Raw genomic sequence first — 18,980 nt, forward strand, 5'->3', positions numbered from 1 at the left:
ACTATAAATAGCTGGGTAAGGCACAGCATGCATAGGACTTCAAGAGTTACACTTGGAAGAGTTAATGGTAGAAGCACACACTTTGCAGTACAAAAAAAATATCAAAAGATCAATTGACTTTGAGGTTTGTAACATCACAAACTCAGGGCAGCAAACTTTGCTCTCTGCCCTGAAGCTGGCAGCGGTTTATGTTCTGGAAATGGAATTTTGTATTGTTATGTCTCTGCTACCCCTGAAATCCATTCAGTCATTCTGGTTCAAAGGTACTTTGCAAGACCACTAAGAAACCCAAGCTCCTGAAGTTCCTTAAATCAGTAGAATCACTGCTCCAGCAGTAGGCTTGTTAGAGGGAACAGTACTTTTTCCCCCAATCCATTCTGTCACTAGCTAGATTTAAATGCTGTTTATCCCATTTATGAATGCTTCACATTCATTTGTGTTTTAATTCCTCGACAACATTTTATTTTAAAGCAGGGCTTGCCCTTCTAACCACTCATTTTCCTTTTTTTCATTTTGTTTAATGAATCTGGTCATGGAACAGAGTTCCTACTTTGTATCTGTTCAGCAGACAGAGATAGAAGATGGTCTCTGGTTTCCCTTTTGCCCTTTATCTAATAACATCTTAAAATGGAAAATGTGAGGGCCAAGAGGAATGCAAGCATCGAATGATAGTGAATCTGTCTGGAAGCTGGAAGATTGGAAAGATTGGTGCCAGTCATCAGTAAAGCATCTGTCTAAAGAGTTTTTCTAGTTTTAATTTAATCTAGAAAACTCCACATAACTAGGAGCAAATCCACTATAATAAAGTATGAAGAAGGGCAGAATAGGTAGGGAAATATGAAACTGAAGGAATGTACCAGAGTATTAACATGGTTAGGTGCCAGTTTGCATTTCTCTTTTTACTTTGATTTGCTAAACTGTAGAGAAATCATGGGAAGAGCTTGTTATTATTTTTTTAAAATTAATAATAACATCTAGCCTATGAAGAATTGTCTTCCTCCTCTTTTCTTTACACTTATTTTAGAGCCATTAGACTGCCTCCAGAAATACAGGAACAAGGTTCTTGAGGGCTGAAAGAGCTTTAATTAAACAATAGGGGAAAAATGAGTGACTCTACTGGTAAGAGAAAGGGAAGTGTAAATTCCTGTTTGTTGTTCTTACTAAAGGGAAGTAAAACTATGACCTTGTAAATTTTAAGCCTTTTGGAAATACAGAATTGTGTAATTGATGACTCTTAGTTTGGCAGAAATGCAGGAGTTGTCCAGAGTTACTTGGGTTTAAGATGTCAGCTGCAGGGTAAGTTACCTAATGCAAGCTGTAGTAAGTCACATTGAGGAGTTTGCTTTCACATGGCACCAGCACAAGTCTCTTTTGGAAATACATGAATACATGTTTCATCTATTAAGATAAAACCCATTCAAAACTTATGAGGGCAGTGATGTGGGGTCACCAAAAACCAGGTCACCAACTGAAGTTTTAACACTGGAGAAGCTTTAGGATCTTGAGCCCTTTTGTCTACTCACCCTTATCCCCATCTTGTGCAATCCTGTGTTGGCAGAAGATAGGGAGTTCAAAGCAAATTAACTCTCCTATGCAAAGGTCCTGTAGGATCTTGTTTGTGGAATGTTTGCCAAGAGAGCCATGGCTTGGCCTGTCTCAGGGTGAAACTTTGCTTCACCAGAACATTGGTCCCTTGGTGTTAGTCTGAGTACTTTGCCTCCTGAAATGGTGGCACAGGGAGTCAGGATGCTGTCTGTTGGTACCAAAGCAGTAATATTTGGTTTTTGCTGAGACTCAAGTGAGATCTAACTCATATTCTTGTTCAAGGAGATTTCATGTAACTTCTGACAAGACAGAGCTGTTGTAATTCCTCATTTGGTACAACAGTGGGCCTTTTGTGTTGATTGCAGACAAAACCTTACTTATTTTGATCCACATTTGTTGTTAAATCAAATTTTGAAGTACTTGTGCTGTGAGAACATTTTTGTCTTTTCATGTTGTTCTTTAACTTAAGCAGTAATGCCCATGTTCAATGGAAGAACCTAGGCATGTAGAGGATTGTGCAAGTACACAAGCAATGCCCACATTGTAGCAATATGAAATTCCTGTAATCCAGAAGATGGCCCAGGTTCTAAATGTTCAGAAAATCAAACTTCCCATGTTTGTTTGGTTTGGGTGGTGGTTTATTCTTTTTTCTTTTCTTTTTTTTTAGTTTTTTTTTTTTCACTAGTAGCTGCTTCCCTAGTTGTCTAGTCAAAGAATGAGACTTTTCTTACCCAAAGCTAATGGGGAAGAAGGGTGAAGTTGCCAGGAAACATTAATAATGTAAAGAGCAGTGCTGAGTCTCTGAGGTAAGGAGTGTCTTAAGCCACTCTTGACTTAGCATTTTGCAGGGCTGGGGCTGAAAAGTGCCTATGCAATGGTGTTCACAGTGGTGCCTGAGCAAGTGACAGGGATGGGAAGTGTGCTACCTCCCTGGTGACAGGATGCTGTGCAAAGGCAAGTGTGGTCTGATGCATAAATCACTGGGCTGGCAGGGGCTGATTTTGTGCTGCAGCATGGCACAGATGAATGACTTCATCTCTCTCTCAATTCCCATGTAAAATGAAGCTGTCAAGCTGCTGTGAAGCTGAGTTCATTAAGGAAGTAAAAGCACTTTGAGGTCACTGGGTGAGAGGTGCCATTTAAACACTGCTGTCCATACATCATCACTTGTGAGCCCATAGACAAATTGAGCAGGAGATGTGCCTTTCTGCTTTGCTTCCGCTGGAAAAATAATCTGAGAAAAGTGTATTCCCACCCCCACAAATAAAACAATCCATGTATTTTTACTGATCCTAACCTGACTAAAAGCCCTGGGAGTATTGTTTTTAATTGAGTTTCAGCATTGTTTTGGTTTGTTTTTGGTTCTTTTTTGTTGGTTGGTTTTTGTTTGGTGGTGGGCTGGTTTGGTTGGTTTGGTTTTGTGGCAGGGTGAGGGATTATGTTTTATTGGCTCAGATTGGGAGTGAGGAGGCTTTGCTGAACTTCAGTATTGAGCCTATTTGGGAGAGGCATGGTATTGCTTTGTGATATTCCCTTCACCCTTCTGCCCCCTGCCTCATTTAGCTTTTAAAATAAGTGTCAGAAAACTTACTTCAGGCAAAAATAGGTGAAAGATCTATGCTAGGTCATACCTAGCAAAGATAGAAACTTGGAACTAGTACCCACCGGTACCATGTGTTCTGACAGCAATATGTTGGAGGATATCCATGTTCTGCTTCCTCTTGGGTCAGTCTTCTAAGTTTTACAGCTAATTATTTTTTTCATGTTGTTGGCATACTTAAGCAGCACTCTTTTATCTGAAAAGGCTTGGAAAAAGCTGCTGGAATGAGTACTTAAGTGGTTCTTTTCCGTTGGTATCCAGGCATACCCAAGATGAAGTGCAGTTGATAGACAAGTAGGGACAGGTGTCCCATCCTGTTCACTGCAACTTTTTATGTTGTAGAGCTCCTTTCTCTCACCTCACTAATAATCTTTTACTCATGTAATATTTTATAACTGGATTGCCACATCTGTGTGAAGAAACCAGCTGAGAGAATAAAGAATTATTCAAGGTGAGCTTTCAGATGTTCAGATCCTGCACCTCCACTCTGCTTGTCTTCACAAAACTTAGGGGAGCCCAGTTATCACTGGGAAATTATTTCCTCTCCCAAATGTGAGTTTTGATGTGATTCAGTGAATTTTTTATTCTTAGTGAATCAGGATGAGAAGTAGCTGCTGTAATTTTGCAGAACAGGAATGGAGGAGGAACTGAGCCACTTGGTGGTGAAGGTGGGAGGAGTGTAAGCAGATAAGAGCTCACCTACCTACCTGGAAGAGTCTTCCTCAGCAGATGAGACTGATACCCTTCTTTGTAGAGATCAAGCCAGTAAATGAACAAAACTTTCTGAGGTGGCCATTGCATCTCAGCTGCTAAGTGTTCAGCTTGAGATGTCTGAAAGTAGTGTGGCAAGTGTGGAAAGTTGCAGATGGTGGCTTCCTGAGCTCAGGAAACAAAAGCTTTTTAAATTCTTGTAACTTGAAGGTTCAAAACTGCTGAGCATCCTTAAAGATTAATTAGGAACTGGAAACTTTGGTCTTGCCAGTTCAATTCCCACAGCACCCAAGTTTTGTATCCAAATTCACTCAGTGAGGGAGAGCTAATGGGATCACAGCACTAGCTGGCTCTGCTGGGAGAAGGAGGGCAGCATTGGGTGTGGATGGCAGCTCCTGGGTCCAGTTCCAGCAGTGGTAGATATCCAGGTCTTTCCCTGTTGTTCCTAGACACTAAATGTGTTATCCATCAGTATATTGACTTCCCATGTCATAAAAGTAGGATGGAGAAGGAATCTCCTTCTCCATCCTGCTTTTAGGAGCTGAAGTCCTGATGCTCATGTTTAGGGCAACAAGGAGTTAAGACTGATTTGTCTAATATGGTAAGTTTATCTTGGCAAAAAAAAAAAAATAGGTGGAGGGAGAAGGAACTTGAGAAGCAAAAATTAAATGTCAGCAGAACTGTGACAGACTTGCATTCCTGTTTGGAGACTTGCCATGGAGCTAGTAAAAAGCAAAATTATTGGCACAGTTACAGTGAAGCAACCAGCTGACCTTTCCTGGCTGAAGGAGTGTTTCTGGTTAACTGTTCATAAACCAAATAACTATCCAAAATGTGGATTCACATTTTGAAAGGAAGGAGTAGAGAGACTTGAAAATAAACTTTGACAAACCTTCTGCAAATTCTCCCAACTGTTTAAGGAAAAAACCAAATGCCCAGAGCACTTGACTGCTTTCTGTGGCTGTAGTTCAGTGCTGTTATTGTTTTTAAGTAATCATACAATTATGAAATGGTTTGGGTTAGAAGGGACCTTAGATATCAACAAGTTCCAGCCCACCTGTCCTGAGTATAGGTGCCACCCCCTAGACTGGGTTGCTCATTGCCCATGCTATCCTGTCCTTGAGCACTTCCAGGGATGGGTCATTCACAACTCTCTGGGCAACCTGTTACAGTGCCTCAGTACTCTCTGAGTAAATAATCTCTTCCTAACATGTAATCCAAATCTCTCCTCTTTTAATTTAAAACTGCTCCCCTTGTCTGATCACTAGGATATTTTTTTTTGCATTTTGTGTTATTTGTGTTTTGGATGGCTGTTGCTGCTCTGGCCTTTTGCACTAAGCAGTCTAGGCTGGCAGTGTAGATTGATTGTGCCCTGCCTGTGCTGTTTGCCCTTTGAACTGAGGATGCTGTACTGCAGCTGCCCTGGTGGCTCTCTGGGAGCCTCTTGGCACTGGGAGATGGGAGGGAATGATGCCTGCATGGGGAAGGTGGGGTGCATGGTGTGAGAGGCAGCTCACTCCCTGGGTCTGTAAATCAGCCATGTGGGAATGGCTGTGATTTTTAGATTACTTGGTGGAGAGGCAGGGGAGCAGCTCCCTTCCTGAATTGGGGCTTTGTGGTTGAGGAGCCTGTGTGTGGGATGGATGCTGATGTGATGGCCTCGGCTGGCGCTGTGGCAGGCATGGGAGGGAGGCAGGCTGGCACAGGCCTTGCCTGGGAACAGATGGCTGGTGTGCTCTGAAGGGAAAAGAGACATGGAACTTGCTGTGTGAGCAGTCAGGAAGCTCAGTGCTGTGAAGAAATGGAAAGGGAAGGAAACGTAGGTGAGCTGTGCAAGAAGTGCCTGAAAGTATGGAGCATTGAGGCTGTGTGTTGTACCTGTTTGCCTGTGAAGTTTTGAGTGTCCTTTTTACCTTTCTGCTCCCTGTGGGCCTGCTCTGGGTCTGAACCCCTTCTTCCCAGCAATGTTTTTGTTTTTTTTATTACAAAACACATCATTAAATCTTGGGGAAACCGTGTCGATGTGACGTCAGTCCTGTGGTGCAATGTGGAGTTCCCGCTGCTGTGATCCCAAAGGGCATTCCCACTGTAATAATCTCCCTTCCCACACAAAGCATGGCTGAAAGGGGCATAAGCCAAGCAAGGGAATCTGTAACTTTATTATTGAGGGTAAGGAGTCACTTCCTGGACTTTCACCAGGGAACCCACTGAATTTTGTAAGCTTTTTCTAAGGCAGGATGTACTTTGGCTTCAGTCAAGCAAATGTTTTGCCATGCTCAAAGTTTGATGGAGTGTCTCCTGTCGTGTTTGCACAGTTGGGATCTGAAACCCTGTGAGCAGCGTGTGGGGAGCCACTACCCTGCCATCAGTGCTCAGTGTCTCACTGCTGCTGCACAGAGCTTGTGCTTGGTGTGCCCTGTTTGTTCCTCCTGAATGCTTAGAATGTGAAAACTGTATTTTAGGTCTTGAATCATGGTTCTGTTGCATTTTCCTTCAGGCCAAAGTAGCAACAAAGCCTAGGAAGCAGGGAACTCAGGGTCACTTACCTGGGTCAACAAGCTAGGTTTTGCCTGGCTGATTTATTAACATTATTTATTTACTTAAAGCCTGACTTAATGTGGCTTTTGGGCTTTTGTGTTCTGGCTCTGTCACCTGGTTGAAGAGTGTGATAGTGGAGTGTGTCAAACTGGGTGTCCTTAAACTGCTGAGAAGATGACAGATGTTGCCTGGTTGGCTTGGGAAAGTTATCCAAAGATCTGATCTTTGAAGAAAGCTCCTTAATGTGTTTGTCTTCCCATCAACCTTACCAATAGGACAGTAGGTCAGTGTGGCTGGCAGATTTTTACCCTCTTAATCTGTCCCATGTTTGGGAGCACTGACAACTGTTGCTTCTCAGATGAACGGAAAAAAATCCTTACCTGATTCAAATTTAGTGCTCTGTTGCTATTATTTCCTGCAGAGGAAGTGGCATGTGTAACAATATCATCTGCAAGTACAATGTTCCTGGCACATTTGGATAGTGGGAACTAATTTTAACCACTTGCTTGTTGAAATACCTGTGTCAGTAAGTTCTGTGTGCATGTCCCTCTCTAAAAGTTAGATCACCTGTATCTCTCTGAGCCTCTGTGCCTCAGTATATGGGTCTAGTTATTCTAGGTTGGTATTCATACACCCTGCATTTCTGGTTTGTGTGAGCACTATTCTGTTGAAGGATGGTTGTATAAGCTATTGATACAAAAACTGTTTTCTTATGGTTATTTGCTGATGTGCCTTGGAGGGCTCCATCATGTAGATTTGTTGACTCTGCTCTGTAAATTAGAGATTCTTCCCTCTTCTGCTTTTCTTTGCAGAAGTAGAAGAAAATACAATTTAATCTGTTTTGAAGAATTTATGTAGGAGAGATGAAAAAAGTTACTCTCTTTTGGTGTCTCTTTCTCCCACTTTCTCCAACCCTACAAAGCCTCCATCAGTTCTCAGCCATAGTGGATGGCAGTAGCTCAAAGCCAGATAGCTGTTCAACCTTCTCTCCATTAATTGTTGGGAATCAAATGACCTAATTATTTTTCTACCTTCAAGAATGTTTTTTTTTTTTTTTTCCTGTTGTGAAATACTTAAAGTATTGTGCAAGTAGGTCTGAAGTAATGGAATACTGGGTTAAGCTGATGTGAAATACCCTCAGTTCTTTGGAGTAACAAGGAGAAGGCTGGTGCAGAAAAATTTGGGTTTTTTTGCAGATGACAGCTGATTTAGGCAGGAAGAAGTGATACAGGTGGTCTGGCTATTATGTTTAGACACAGATACAATAACAGATGCTGGAACTGGCAGGAAGGTGTAAGCAGCTCTCAAAGAGTCCTGGAATGTGAAAATAGAACAGAATCCCTTTTTCCTCTGCTGTTGCATGAAGATTTGAGTTGACATCATTTTGCATCCTCTTTATTTTGGAAAAACCTGAGGGATTAGGTTGTGCATTCCTTTGTGTGACTGTAGCACTTCCACAGCTATTGCCAGAACACTGATCTACAGGAAAAAAAAACCCAAAACAATTTAAAGGAAAAAGGTTGCTTTGCTTTGTTGTCTGTCACCATTTTCTTCCCTGATTTTTTTTTTTTTTTTTGTCTGGCCTCTAGTAAAGTCTATTTCAAGAGATTGTAAACCACAGACAGGATCATCTGTTAAAAATAGTAGTTGGCATTTGAGCCTGGGTGGCTTGAGGTCAGGGTGCTATCCTGCCTACCTGTTTTGTGTGATAATTGCTCAGGGATGACTGCTGAAGGCAGCACAAGTCTGGCCACTTCGGGGAATTTTTTCAACCAACCAAATGTTTCCTGTGTACAGTGGTCTAAATAGGTGGGAGTTTATTTTGGAGTGATAAATGCTCATGCTGAGGTCTGCTGCCAAAACAGATGTGATATGGATGTTGGTTACTGCCTTCTGGATGTGTTTTGGTTTGACTTCTAGTAAAACAGTATGAATTTTGCAGCTTTTGTCTGTTCTTGCTGGTAAAAATTATCTGAATACTCTAATTTCTGTATTAGGAAATTAGCATGTGGGAATGGCTCTGCATTGTAGTTTCTACAATGAATAGTTTCTACAAGAAATACATCTCAATTGCAGCAAACAAAAAGTTGTACTGTTCAACAAGAAATTTTGCTGCCAGGATGTGGGAGAAATGTCCACCTCTTTTAGCTGTGTCTGGTTGTTTGGTTTCTGTTTTATTGTTATTGTTTGGTTTGTCGTGGTAGGTTCTTTTAATTTGGTGAAGAGTGCTAATGGCTTGTTCTCAAAGGAGGATTTCTTTGCTGTGAAGTGGAACTGACATATTCCCTATTCCTGCTGCTACCTAGGCTATTTCCTTCGAGGAATGGACTGAGCCCTTCATTAGTCCAGGACACCGCCTGCAACTTCTTTGGTTAAGTGCAGCAGGTGTTATTCACCTGTGCTGTGGAGTTGTGTAATTTGACTAGAAAAAATGCTGAAGGGTTAAGAGTTATCTTCAACATGTCCCTTAGGAGGATGACTGTCTAAAAAGTATCTGTGAGGGTACAAAGGCAGACAAGGTCAGCCTAGAACTTTCTTCCAGAGTGTGTTCCTGGTATTGAGGACAGGCTGTGGGTGTGGGGCTTTCTGGGAACTGGGAGAACGTGTCCAGAACAGCCCATCAGCCAGGTGAAACTCCTACCCACATGCCTTGTCTGTGCTTATGCCAGTATGAATGCACAAGATGTGCTTTCAGAAGCAGCCTGCCAGTCTCTTGCCAGCACTCTGAAAACTTCTACTTAAAAACATTTGCTGCTTTGGTGGTGATTGCATGAGACAAGGATCCAGTGTTTCTCCTGAACATGCCTGTTGCATCTGTGTCTGCTGAATGTTGATTATCTTGGGTAATTAAAAAAAGCCACTAATGCAGGCGGTGTCCCTGTTCCAGGGTGTATTCATGGGAGTTGTTCCTTGCTTCTATATTTAATTCCAGCAAAGCAGGCTGCTGCCAGGTGCAGATGAGCATGTGGAGCCTCTGTAAACCTGGAAGGCAGCTGTCAGCCCTGGACTCGCTGACTCACTGCCTAAGCTCTCAGAATGCAGGTGCACAGAGCAGGGAGGATTACCTCAGTGTTTTTCTCTCTTAATAAGATTGTTTACCTTTGAAATCAAAACCTGGACATATTCTATCATCCCCTCTTCCAGAAAGCAACAGCTTAATAATTTTGGCCGCAAACAACTGCACAACTAACAAGCAGATGGCACTGAATGTCCAAGAAGGCTGTGCCTGGATGGTATTAGTCTGAGCCATTTGTCATGCTCTGGTGCCACAGACTTGTTAATTAGTGTGAATAACTCCAAGCACACCAGCATCTCTCAACAACCACATGAAAAACAAAGGAGGGGCAGAAGGCTTGGGGTAGTGTCTGCCATGCAATCTCTGCACCCAGGTGAGCATCACCTCCCTGTTCCTGTAAGGCAAGGAGCTACATCAATGAAAACCAGCAAGGAGACCAGCAGGTTTCAGATGACTGCACAGTGGCAGTGATCAGCTCAGAGGGGATATCCTTGCCCTCATTTCACAAGATCCTGGTTACAGCCTAGATGGGAGCTGCCAGAGAACAGAGAAGGGCTGGCAGCTGATTGTGCAGTCCAGTTCAGGACTGGCCTTAACAGTGTTTGAAGGGAACTGTGTGTTCAGATATTTTCTTTCCCATTTCCTTCCACAGGTCCCAAAGAATGGAGGTGGGATTCTGCCTTGAGGAGTCCAGCTGTCTGCATGCTGGTGAAAGCAGCAGCTAATGAATGAGCTCTTGGTTGTGCCCTGAACCTTCTGGGTCTTCAAACACACTCGTGATCCTGTCTTAAAGGAGTTAAACATACCACCTAACTTTAGCACAGAGCTAGATGTCTCTGGAAGCATGCTTTGTAGGTCTGCTCTTATTTCCTGAGCCTTTTTATAGACTGCATAGGAATGTAGCGCACAACCAGGAGTCAGGTCAGTTCTGCAACAATTTGGCTGTTAGAAGAGAAGGGGTGGATGCATGTGGGGGACTAAAAAGCCCAGCATAAGAATAAAACACCTAATCAAAAGCAGAGATTAAACTTCACATGGTTTTAGTGTTCCATAGGCATTTCACTAGTTATGCAGCAGGGAGGAAATGGTTTGTGTTTCACAAAACTCTAGCAAGGCTTGTTTTTGCCTTTTCCTCCCCTCTGCCTTCTTCATCCAGTTAAAAATCTTTCAATCTACTTTTGAAAAAACAAATTCTAACTAATGTTCAATTATATAGCTTTATAATAAACTACTTAAAGATCTAAAGAGTATTTCAGACTCGTGAGAGACTGTACATTTTGATGTAAACAGTCATCATAGATTATATAGCTCAGGCCTTGTAGCTGTGTCAAAATGAGGTCACTCCCATGGCCTTGGATTTTAGAAGTTGTTTAGAAAAGTATAGCTAGAAGGGGTTTCTGGAGTGTTTTTACTACTTTTCAGTTCTGGTTTGGATCAGAGTTTTAGGCTGTTGGGAGAGGGGAAGGAAAGGTCATGGTCCTTAAAAAAAGCAAACAGAACCCTTACACCCCCCTCCCCCACAGTTGCACCACTAGTCTGTTTATTCAGGAAAAGAAATGTATCTGAGTATCTAGGAGAACATTCAGCACCACTGCAGAGTTTTTGCAGAAATGTTCTTCAGATTTTGAGAAACTAGGAAAAATATTATGGTATTTGATTGAAATAGTGGTTGTTCAGGACCTTTGGAGGTCATCAGATCCCAACTTTCTGCTCAAAGCAGAACTGTCACATTGCTGGATTGCATTAGCCATGGCTTTGCCATGTCTTGAAGACTGCCAGAGATGAGGATTTGAAACCTCTCTGTGTAACCTGTCTGCAGGATTGGCAGCCATGCCCTCTTAGTTTAGCCTAGGACATGGTTTGCATTACTCCCAGGGAGACTGCACCTTCTCAGCTTTCTCAGCCTGACTCCTGTTGCAGTGTGCAGGTCCTTTTGACAGGGCTGACCGTGGGATTGTTCCACCCCAAGTGCAGGACTCCACAGGTCCCCTTGTAAAGTGTCTCTTGGCCCACTCAAGTGTCCCAAGGTCCATCTAGGCTGAAGTTCTGCCTTTTCAGCCACCTCCTCTGACTTGGTGTCATTTGCAGTTTTGCTGTGGATGGAGCTGTGCCAGTGCCAAGGTTGTTGTTATTTGTTTGGGTGTTGAGCATGGTGAGCCCTTGTGCTGACATCTGGGCTGCTGCTCTTGTTCCTGCCTGCCAGCTGAATTGAAACAGGTTGAGGAAAACTGAAGCTGAAGTAGCAGCTCTCAGTGGCTGGTTACTGTGAGCTGTGCAGTGAGCACTCAGCTGCCTTCACCTAGGGCTTCTGAATCTCTGAATCTGCTGCAGGGCTGGGTGAGATGGGGATGCTGTGGTCCATGAGTGGTAATCCTGCTGTCCCCATTCCTGCCAGAAGCTTGTGCAGAGTGCCCTGGTGCAGTCCCTGCACTCAGAGGGATCCCTGAAGACAGGCAGTGCCACAGCAGCTCTGGTGGGCGATTGATGGAGTAAAGTTCCTGTTTCAAAACACGCTCCCTGTTGTACTTTGCACAGCAAATTAACGTGGGATGTTGATACAAGAAGGAAAGGGGGCCAGAATGAAAACATCTGAAACTTGATTCCTTCTGAAGAGTGGGACTGGAACACAGTTAATCATTATCTATTTGCTAGTAAGCAAGTACATGCTTGCTGGTGGCAATTAAACTATTGTTTTAAAGATTAATGAGTGGGAGAAACATTGGTTTCACAGTAACAAACAAGTGCTTTCTAGAGCAAAGGCTTTGGGCCGGCACATGGGGTGCTGCTGCCTGGTTCTGACCAGCAGCTGTGTGTTCCCTCCACGTTCCAGCTTATGGTGATTTCATAAACAGAAATTGTTCCTGTCTTTCATTGCCAATAACTCAGAGATGCTGAAATAAAGTGGATGTCAAGGCCTTGGCAGTGCAGGATGGGATAGATTCACTTGGATAAATGACAAGCCAATTTTGAAAATATCTGATCTTTGCTGACTGATGTTTCTAATGGGAAAATTTCTAGTTGTGTTGTGATGTCCTTTTCATTAAATATCTGTACTTGAGGTCTGGTCCTCTGATGAGGCTGGCCAAGGGGAGGAATTCTGCATAGGCTTGTCTCCACAAAATGAGCCCTCTGCATCTATTTGGGGAAGCCTGGCTGGGCTGTGAGCTGTGTGCAGGTGTGCTCACGTGTCAGGGGCTGAGCTGTGCCTAGCAGGGTGCATTAGATGTTGGCTAACCTCAGAGGAATGCTATAGCTGTGTTGTACCATGTTTCAGTGGCAGTGACACTGTGCAGAAACAAAAACAAAAATCAGAGATGAGAGGAAATATGAGATGAGATATGTCATAGGTTCCAGATATATATGGGAAGGTGGGGAAAAATCTTCTATTAGCAACTGGGCAAGATCTTGACTACAAAGAGAGTTTGGGTCAATAGAAGCTAATGTAGACTAATCAGAAAATTGTATTTCATAATTAGAGTGCACACTTTTCTGCTTTGAAAGTGGACAAGCAGATGTCAGTATGTTGCTGGCAGTTCCAGAAGGACTGCATTTAAAAAGTGCCTGGTTTTGTTTTCTGTTAGCTTGCCATGGCCTAGTGTTTTTTTAATTTCTAGCTGACAACATAAATCTGTCTGTTGTGCTTGGTTCCCTTCTGTGCAAGGCCCTGTGCGGGCTAAGCAGAGGACTGCCTATGGGGATGCAGCTTTTATCCCCCAAAAGGGATTTGTCAGGACTGAGCATCTTTCAGCAATATATAAATAGCTTGCAGTTTTGAATCCTGCCAGTACCCCTTTAATTTTGCATAATTTATTTTCTAAGCTGACACATTTTATACCAGAGTGCAGGATTTGCTTCTGTGAGTGCTGCTACTGCATGTCACTTCTGGGTCTTTGGGAGCTGCTGGGAAGTTCAAGGCTGTGCCTGTCAGAGCCAGGGAGATCAGGGACATGGAGGAGCTGGTGAGAGGAGGTCACATGAGCAGAACAGCGCAGGGTGGAGAGCAGTGTAAAGAGAGCTCTTGGCCATGGGGAGGGGGCTGAGTGGGCAGAGCAGGACTTGTGCATGTGCTCCTGGTTGTAGGAAGGGATTTACTGTCATGGGAGATGTGTTTGTAGCTGGTTGCTTGTAGAAGACTGAGTTGCAGAGGAGGGACAAACAGAATGGCAGGAAGAGCTGATGCTCTGTGTTGACAGTGTGTGACAGATGTGCTGTGACAGTGGGATTCTCCTCAGCTTCATTCTCTGTGGCTGCCTAATTGTGTTCCTTTAGGACTCCCATTTTATACTTTACACTGATGCAGGAAGGGTCTGCAGTGGTGAAGGCACTCAATTGAGTTTCCTGGCAGAAAGCACTGATCATGAACCACATGAGCACTGTCACCCTGGCAGTGGGAGCTGGGGCATGGGTCCCCCAGTTCCCAAGGTGTCAGCACTTGCTCATTTTCAAAAAGAGGTTTCACTGGGCTGGCTCTTCTGACTATAATGAAAGAGATCCTCACTTCTGTGTTGGGTAGACTCCATCAAGCACCAGTGATATGGATGACAGGCAGAAAGTTGGCATACTACTTGCCTCCAGCCTCCCTCAGCAATTTTTGTCCTCATCCCTAGTACATTTTCTCTCATTCTACCCCAAGGCTAAGCCTCACTCAACTCAAACACGAGTTTCTGATGGAAGACAACCTAGTTTTCAGCCGTTCATTTGAATTTTGGATTTTAGTCTTGAGAGAAACAGCCACTGTCTAAAGTAGTGAAGTTTATATGCAATATAAGGAGGCTGGATGGAGAGGTGAGCTCCTGCTGGTTTCTCTGTGGTTTTAAAATCTCATGAAGAACATGGGTACTCTCTTTTCCATCAAATGGAGTGGCCTGTGGGCTTAGGACTGAGAGCAACCTCTTGGTGATGGTGCAGAACAACTTGTACATGCTGGAGGCAGTTTTAAATGAGGGCTAATTATTGGGTAACTGTATTAGAACACAAAAGAAAGTGTTTGAATATTCTTCTTCACATTGGCAAAGCCACAAACCTGTTGATGTTTTCCTAATGACAAATGTATCATTCTTTACCCTAGCATTTTTTTTTTCTTTCGCAGACTTTCAGGAAGCTGCTTAAATTAAAGACTGTAGACTGACTTCAGATAACTGTTGGAGCTAAATTGCTATTTGGACTACTATGTTGCTCAGAAACAAAACAGTGTTTCCAAATTGCCACTGCAGAACAGTATTCAACAAATGCAGCTGGGAGGGAGTGTTTAGGTGTGATTTTGTTTCAGTTTTCCATTTACCCACCCAGTTAGAGGGCATGAATCGGAATGGATTATGGGCCTAGAGCTGTGGGCTTGCCTGTTAACAGCTCCAGCTGTCACTGTCCTACAGGTCCAGGTGCAAGCAGAAATCTAACTAAATTGTAAATTTGGCTTCTGTTTTTATCTTTATCATAGAGACAGTTTTCCTGTTTTAGAGTCAATTGGCCATTAAGGCCTTCATCAGAAGGGCTGCTAGTACTGCAAGCTACCACTAAGTGTTGTTTTCCATGGGGATTAAGTATCTCAGCTCCTAATGCTCTGCAGGCTTTTTGCTGGCTCAGACGTCTTGCTCCCTGACCCAGGTACGTGTGCCAACAGAAACTTCCAAGTGCTGATGCATTACGGTGAGAAAAGTGCTCTTCTGTGCTTGCATTGCCCCTGGGATCTGGCTGTACTGAGTTTCCAAAGCAGTTGCTTGCTGAGAAGGTTCTGGCTGTGCTTGGAATGGGTCTGCAGTCTGGTTTTGTGTGTTTGTAACTGATTTCTCACATGGGCAAGCCTGCTCATGCAGCAGAAGCTTCACAGCCTTGTTGCTGGAAGCTGCTGGGACCTGGCTCCCTCTTGTAGAGTCTTCCATGAAAATTGGTCTTGCTCTTCCTCCAGGCATCCTCAGCATTGTTCTGCAGTACTTGGTGCAGGTTCTCACTGGAGTCTTGCATTTTATTTCCTATCTTAAAATCCCATCTCAAACTGCTTTTATGGAAACTTTTGGCCTTTAATTTGTATTTGATTCCTTTACTAGGTCAAACTTACTGGACAGAAAAAAGAAAGTTGTGAGATTTTAGAAAGTTTAGTAGATATTTTGGGGACTACACTCAAGCTTTTTGCTGTATTCAGGCTTTTTGCTGTATTCTTTTCTGGAAGCCCAGGTTGAGCCTTGTTTAAAGATCCTCAGATGGCTTTTTTGTATTGGCAAATTTTTGTGCTTGCTGGGTTAAGGTGAGTTAGTGGCTAAGTAAAACATTCTACAGTTAGGCTTATTCTGAATTTATAAAATGTATTAATATATTTGAAGCAGGCAACTGGTGACTGGGGTGAGAAGGAGGTGTAACATGTGGGTTTTTTTCAGAGAGGAAAAGAGGTAATGTTGTCATTGAACTTCTACCAGGATGCTGTGCATGCACTAACCTTGGCCCAAAGGATCTGTGCTGCTTGGAATGTGCAATTCTGCATGGAAATTAACACTTTTAGTGCCCTGGCTCTTCACAAAGGCTGTAGGCAGGGTGATATGGTGTAAACTGGCTGGAAAACAACAAAGGGGATATTTAGATTAACTTCTCTGTGGAAAACGTCACCAGCCTCTTCAGAAGGAAATGCATCAGGGACCTTAGTTGGAAGGAAATTACTGCTCTGATTGTGATGATTTTTATTTCCCTCTCCAGCTTGTAAGTGAAGAACCTCTGACACATAATTCCTATTTTTGCATGGTTACCTTGGAGTGAAGTACCTCCATGTGAGAGAGGAAAGGAAGTAAGAAGAGCTTGATGCTATTTCAGGACATGGAGAGGGAAACTTAGTGCGCTTTATTTCCTTTTGAGACTTGTGTTTAAATTAGGAGTCCATCTCCCCTGCCGTGGGGCAGGGAGGGAGGGTTTTTTCCATTACCTTTACAAATAACTGTGGTGTCTGAAGTGTGGAGGTGTTTGCAGCTGGTATTGAGGGGGTGTAGAAATACACTGTTGTTCAACTTATTTTATATCAGGAATTTTTAGTCACTTCCCAAATGATCACCATTTCTTCAAGCTAAAACCTCCTCCTTTATTCATAAGACTTTGACATACAGAATACTACACTGAGGAAGATAAAGTCCTTTCTCATGTTTGATTGTCAGACTCCTTCTGTGCATATCATGATACCTAAAGTTTTATTCATTATTTTGTTCTGTCAGTTATGTCTGGTCAAAGACGTTTTTCATAGGTATGTACTGAGTAATTCCAGTTTATTTGTGAAAAATCATTGAAGTGTAAATGAGAACTCTCTACACAGTGCTGGATGTTCAATTAATTGTGTGTGAGGCTTACATTGGAAGGGTTGTATTTCTGAGCAAAATAGCTCAAAAATATTCCTTTAAATAAGAATCTGTGAAATACATAATGTAGAAAAATCAGGTAAAGATTTTTTTAAATTCCCTTGGTTGTTCTTTTGTCTATGTGCTGGGGACTTAGCGAACCAGTTGTGTACCAGCGATAGCGAAGTAAAAAAACACCCAAAGAGTTAAGCAATCACCACCTCAGAGAATTGTTTGTTCTTTATAACAAGCTAATAACTCCAAAATATTTTCTCAGCGTGATTAATGGCATATCAGATAAAAATCCACCCTGACTAAACTCAGGGAGTGCCATTCTCAGTGTATTCTTGCCATGCCACTAGTTGGCTATTTCACTTTCTTTTGGTTTGTTCATCAGTGATTAAACCTGCATCATTTGGTGTTATCTCTCAGCCAGGTGCTTATTTGTAGGCCATCAGCTACAAATTAAACTTCTTGGCAAATGACCTCTTTGGGTGGGAAGTGCTGCTTTGGCAGGACTTACTGCAGTGAGAAATCTGTCATTTCAAATAAAAGTTTGGGAAACAGTGACGCCGGTGTGGCTCTTCGTAAAAGTCTTGGGATTTGTGTCATAGATCTTCTAAATGTGACTGTGAGAGTTCCTTTGTCTCTAATCCCAGACTTTTTTCCCCTTTAGGCTCAGCTGGAGGCTCAGAGGGCGACTCAGGACTTCCAGAGGGCCACGGAAGTGCTGCGTGCTGCCAAGGAGACCATCTCCCTCGCAGAGCAGCGCCTGCTGGAGGACGACAAGCGCCAGTTTGACTCGGCCTGGCAGGAGATGCTCAACCACGCTACTCAGAGGGTAACACCAACCTGCCCCAGCACCTGCCTTCTCCAGGCTTTGTGTTCCCCTGTGGTGTATGAGGCCCAGTTTCTGAAAGACCAGATTTTCCTTTTGGTCCAGATACCTGACATGTAGGAAATGAAGCCATGGAAATGGTGAAGCCTAAGCCTGAGTGGTCTGGGCCTTGGCTGCTTCTGGGACAACTCTAGTTCTCTGCCTGGTGGTGCTAAACTAGTGGAGTAGCTCTCTACAGAAAATTTTTAAAAAGTAATTACCATCTATTTTACAGGGATAAACAATGTCTTAAGGCATGTCTGCATTTGGAGTTGTGCCAGAATAATTGCGTGGAGATGCCTATTTCTGAATATGTGTGTTATGGAAGTGTTTACCCTGGCAAAACAGGGACATGTTTCAGTTTTAGTATAACCTGTTCTTTGTATGGACTACATTGGACAAGTCACTTTGCTTCAGAAATGTGTGTTTGAATGTAGAATTACTCAAAATCGTGTGTTGCATTTTAAGCTTGCATGCTGCTTTATCCTGAATTAACTTTGGAATTTAGACAGGGTCCTGCCTCCTTTGTAAAGTCTTCTTAAACCTACAGAAGAGATGCACTAACAAAGAAAGACAGTATTCTTTCTAGCAGATGTCAGGAAGCATTTTCCTGTCATTTGTCTTCTCTCTGTTAAAATAAACCTTTCTGCCTTTTTTTTTTTAACATAAAAGAACCAAAAATCCAAGTTAAAAACCTTTGTTCTGCGTGTACTTAATATGCCAGTGAAGCTGAGCTTGCTATTCCAAACATGCTATCATGCCATACAATGCTCATATTGTCTTGCAGCCCTCAGTGCAACAGTTGCTCTGTTCTGTTGCAGAAGCTTCTCAGTTGAAAGAAAGCCTCTATTTCAGAGTGAATTTTAAAATCCAGCTGCCTGATGAAGAAAAAGGGAACAGAAAGGATATTTGCTGTGTGTAGGGGGAGAGATAGAAAACCTGGTATATAGCAATGAGAAAATGAACTCCAGGGTACTGTTTGTGTTATTGTCCCTGTTATAATTTGGTATTTGCAAATGTGGTGACCTCTGTGTTTATGAGGGGAGCCCCACCTTTGCAGTGTGTGTGTGCCAGCTGTCATTTTTCTTGGCTGTAATTCCTGCTCCATATGAACTAAGTCCAGAAATAGATAAGTTTTGATTCTCAGAATTGATAGATGAGAAAACCAGAAGTGTTTAAGGAGTTGTTTAGAGCTCCTGACTGCTAAACTGCTGAGTTTTGGTGGACAGTGACAGCAATCACACCTGCTTCTCTAGCTGGCAGAACAAAAACTTGGTGTTGGGGTGGGTGACAAAAGAAACAATGGCAGCCTGAGGGTACAAATGAATTCTTCTTTTCCTTGGCTATTTCAAAGGCATCCCTGTGTCCTTCTACAACCCTTGA

The 18,980-nt window shown here is 42.9% G+C and overlaps 1 protein-coding gene across 1 annotated transcript in view; it reads left to right on the plus strand.

The window, feature by feature from the left end:
- SH3BP5 (SH3 domain binding protein 5) overlaps window positions 1-18,980 on the plus strand; it is a 50,765-nt gene that overhangs the window by 13,393 nt on the left and 18,392 nt on the right. The window contains exon 4 of the mRNA XM_058806907.1: window positions 17,397-17,561. Coding sequence (XP_058662890.1) covers window positions 17,397-17,561 — 165 coding nt within the window. The remainder of the gene's footprint in view (window positions 1-17,396; window positions 17,562-18,980) is intronic.

Source organism: Ammospiza caudacuta, chromosome 1 (genome assembly GCF_027887145.1).
Source record: "Ammospiza caudacuta isolate bAmmCau1 chromosome 1, bAmmCau1.pri, whole genome shotgun sequence".
Classification (NCBI taxonomy): domain Eukaryota; kingdom Metazoa; phylum Chordata; class Aves; order Passeriformes; family Passerellidae; genus Ammospiza; species Ammospiza caudacuta.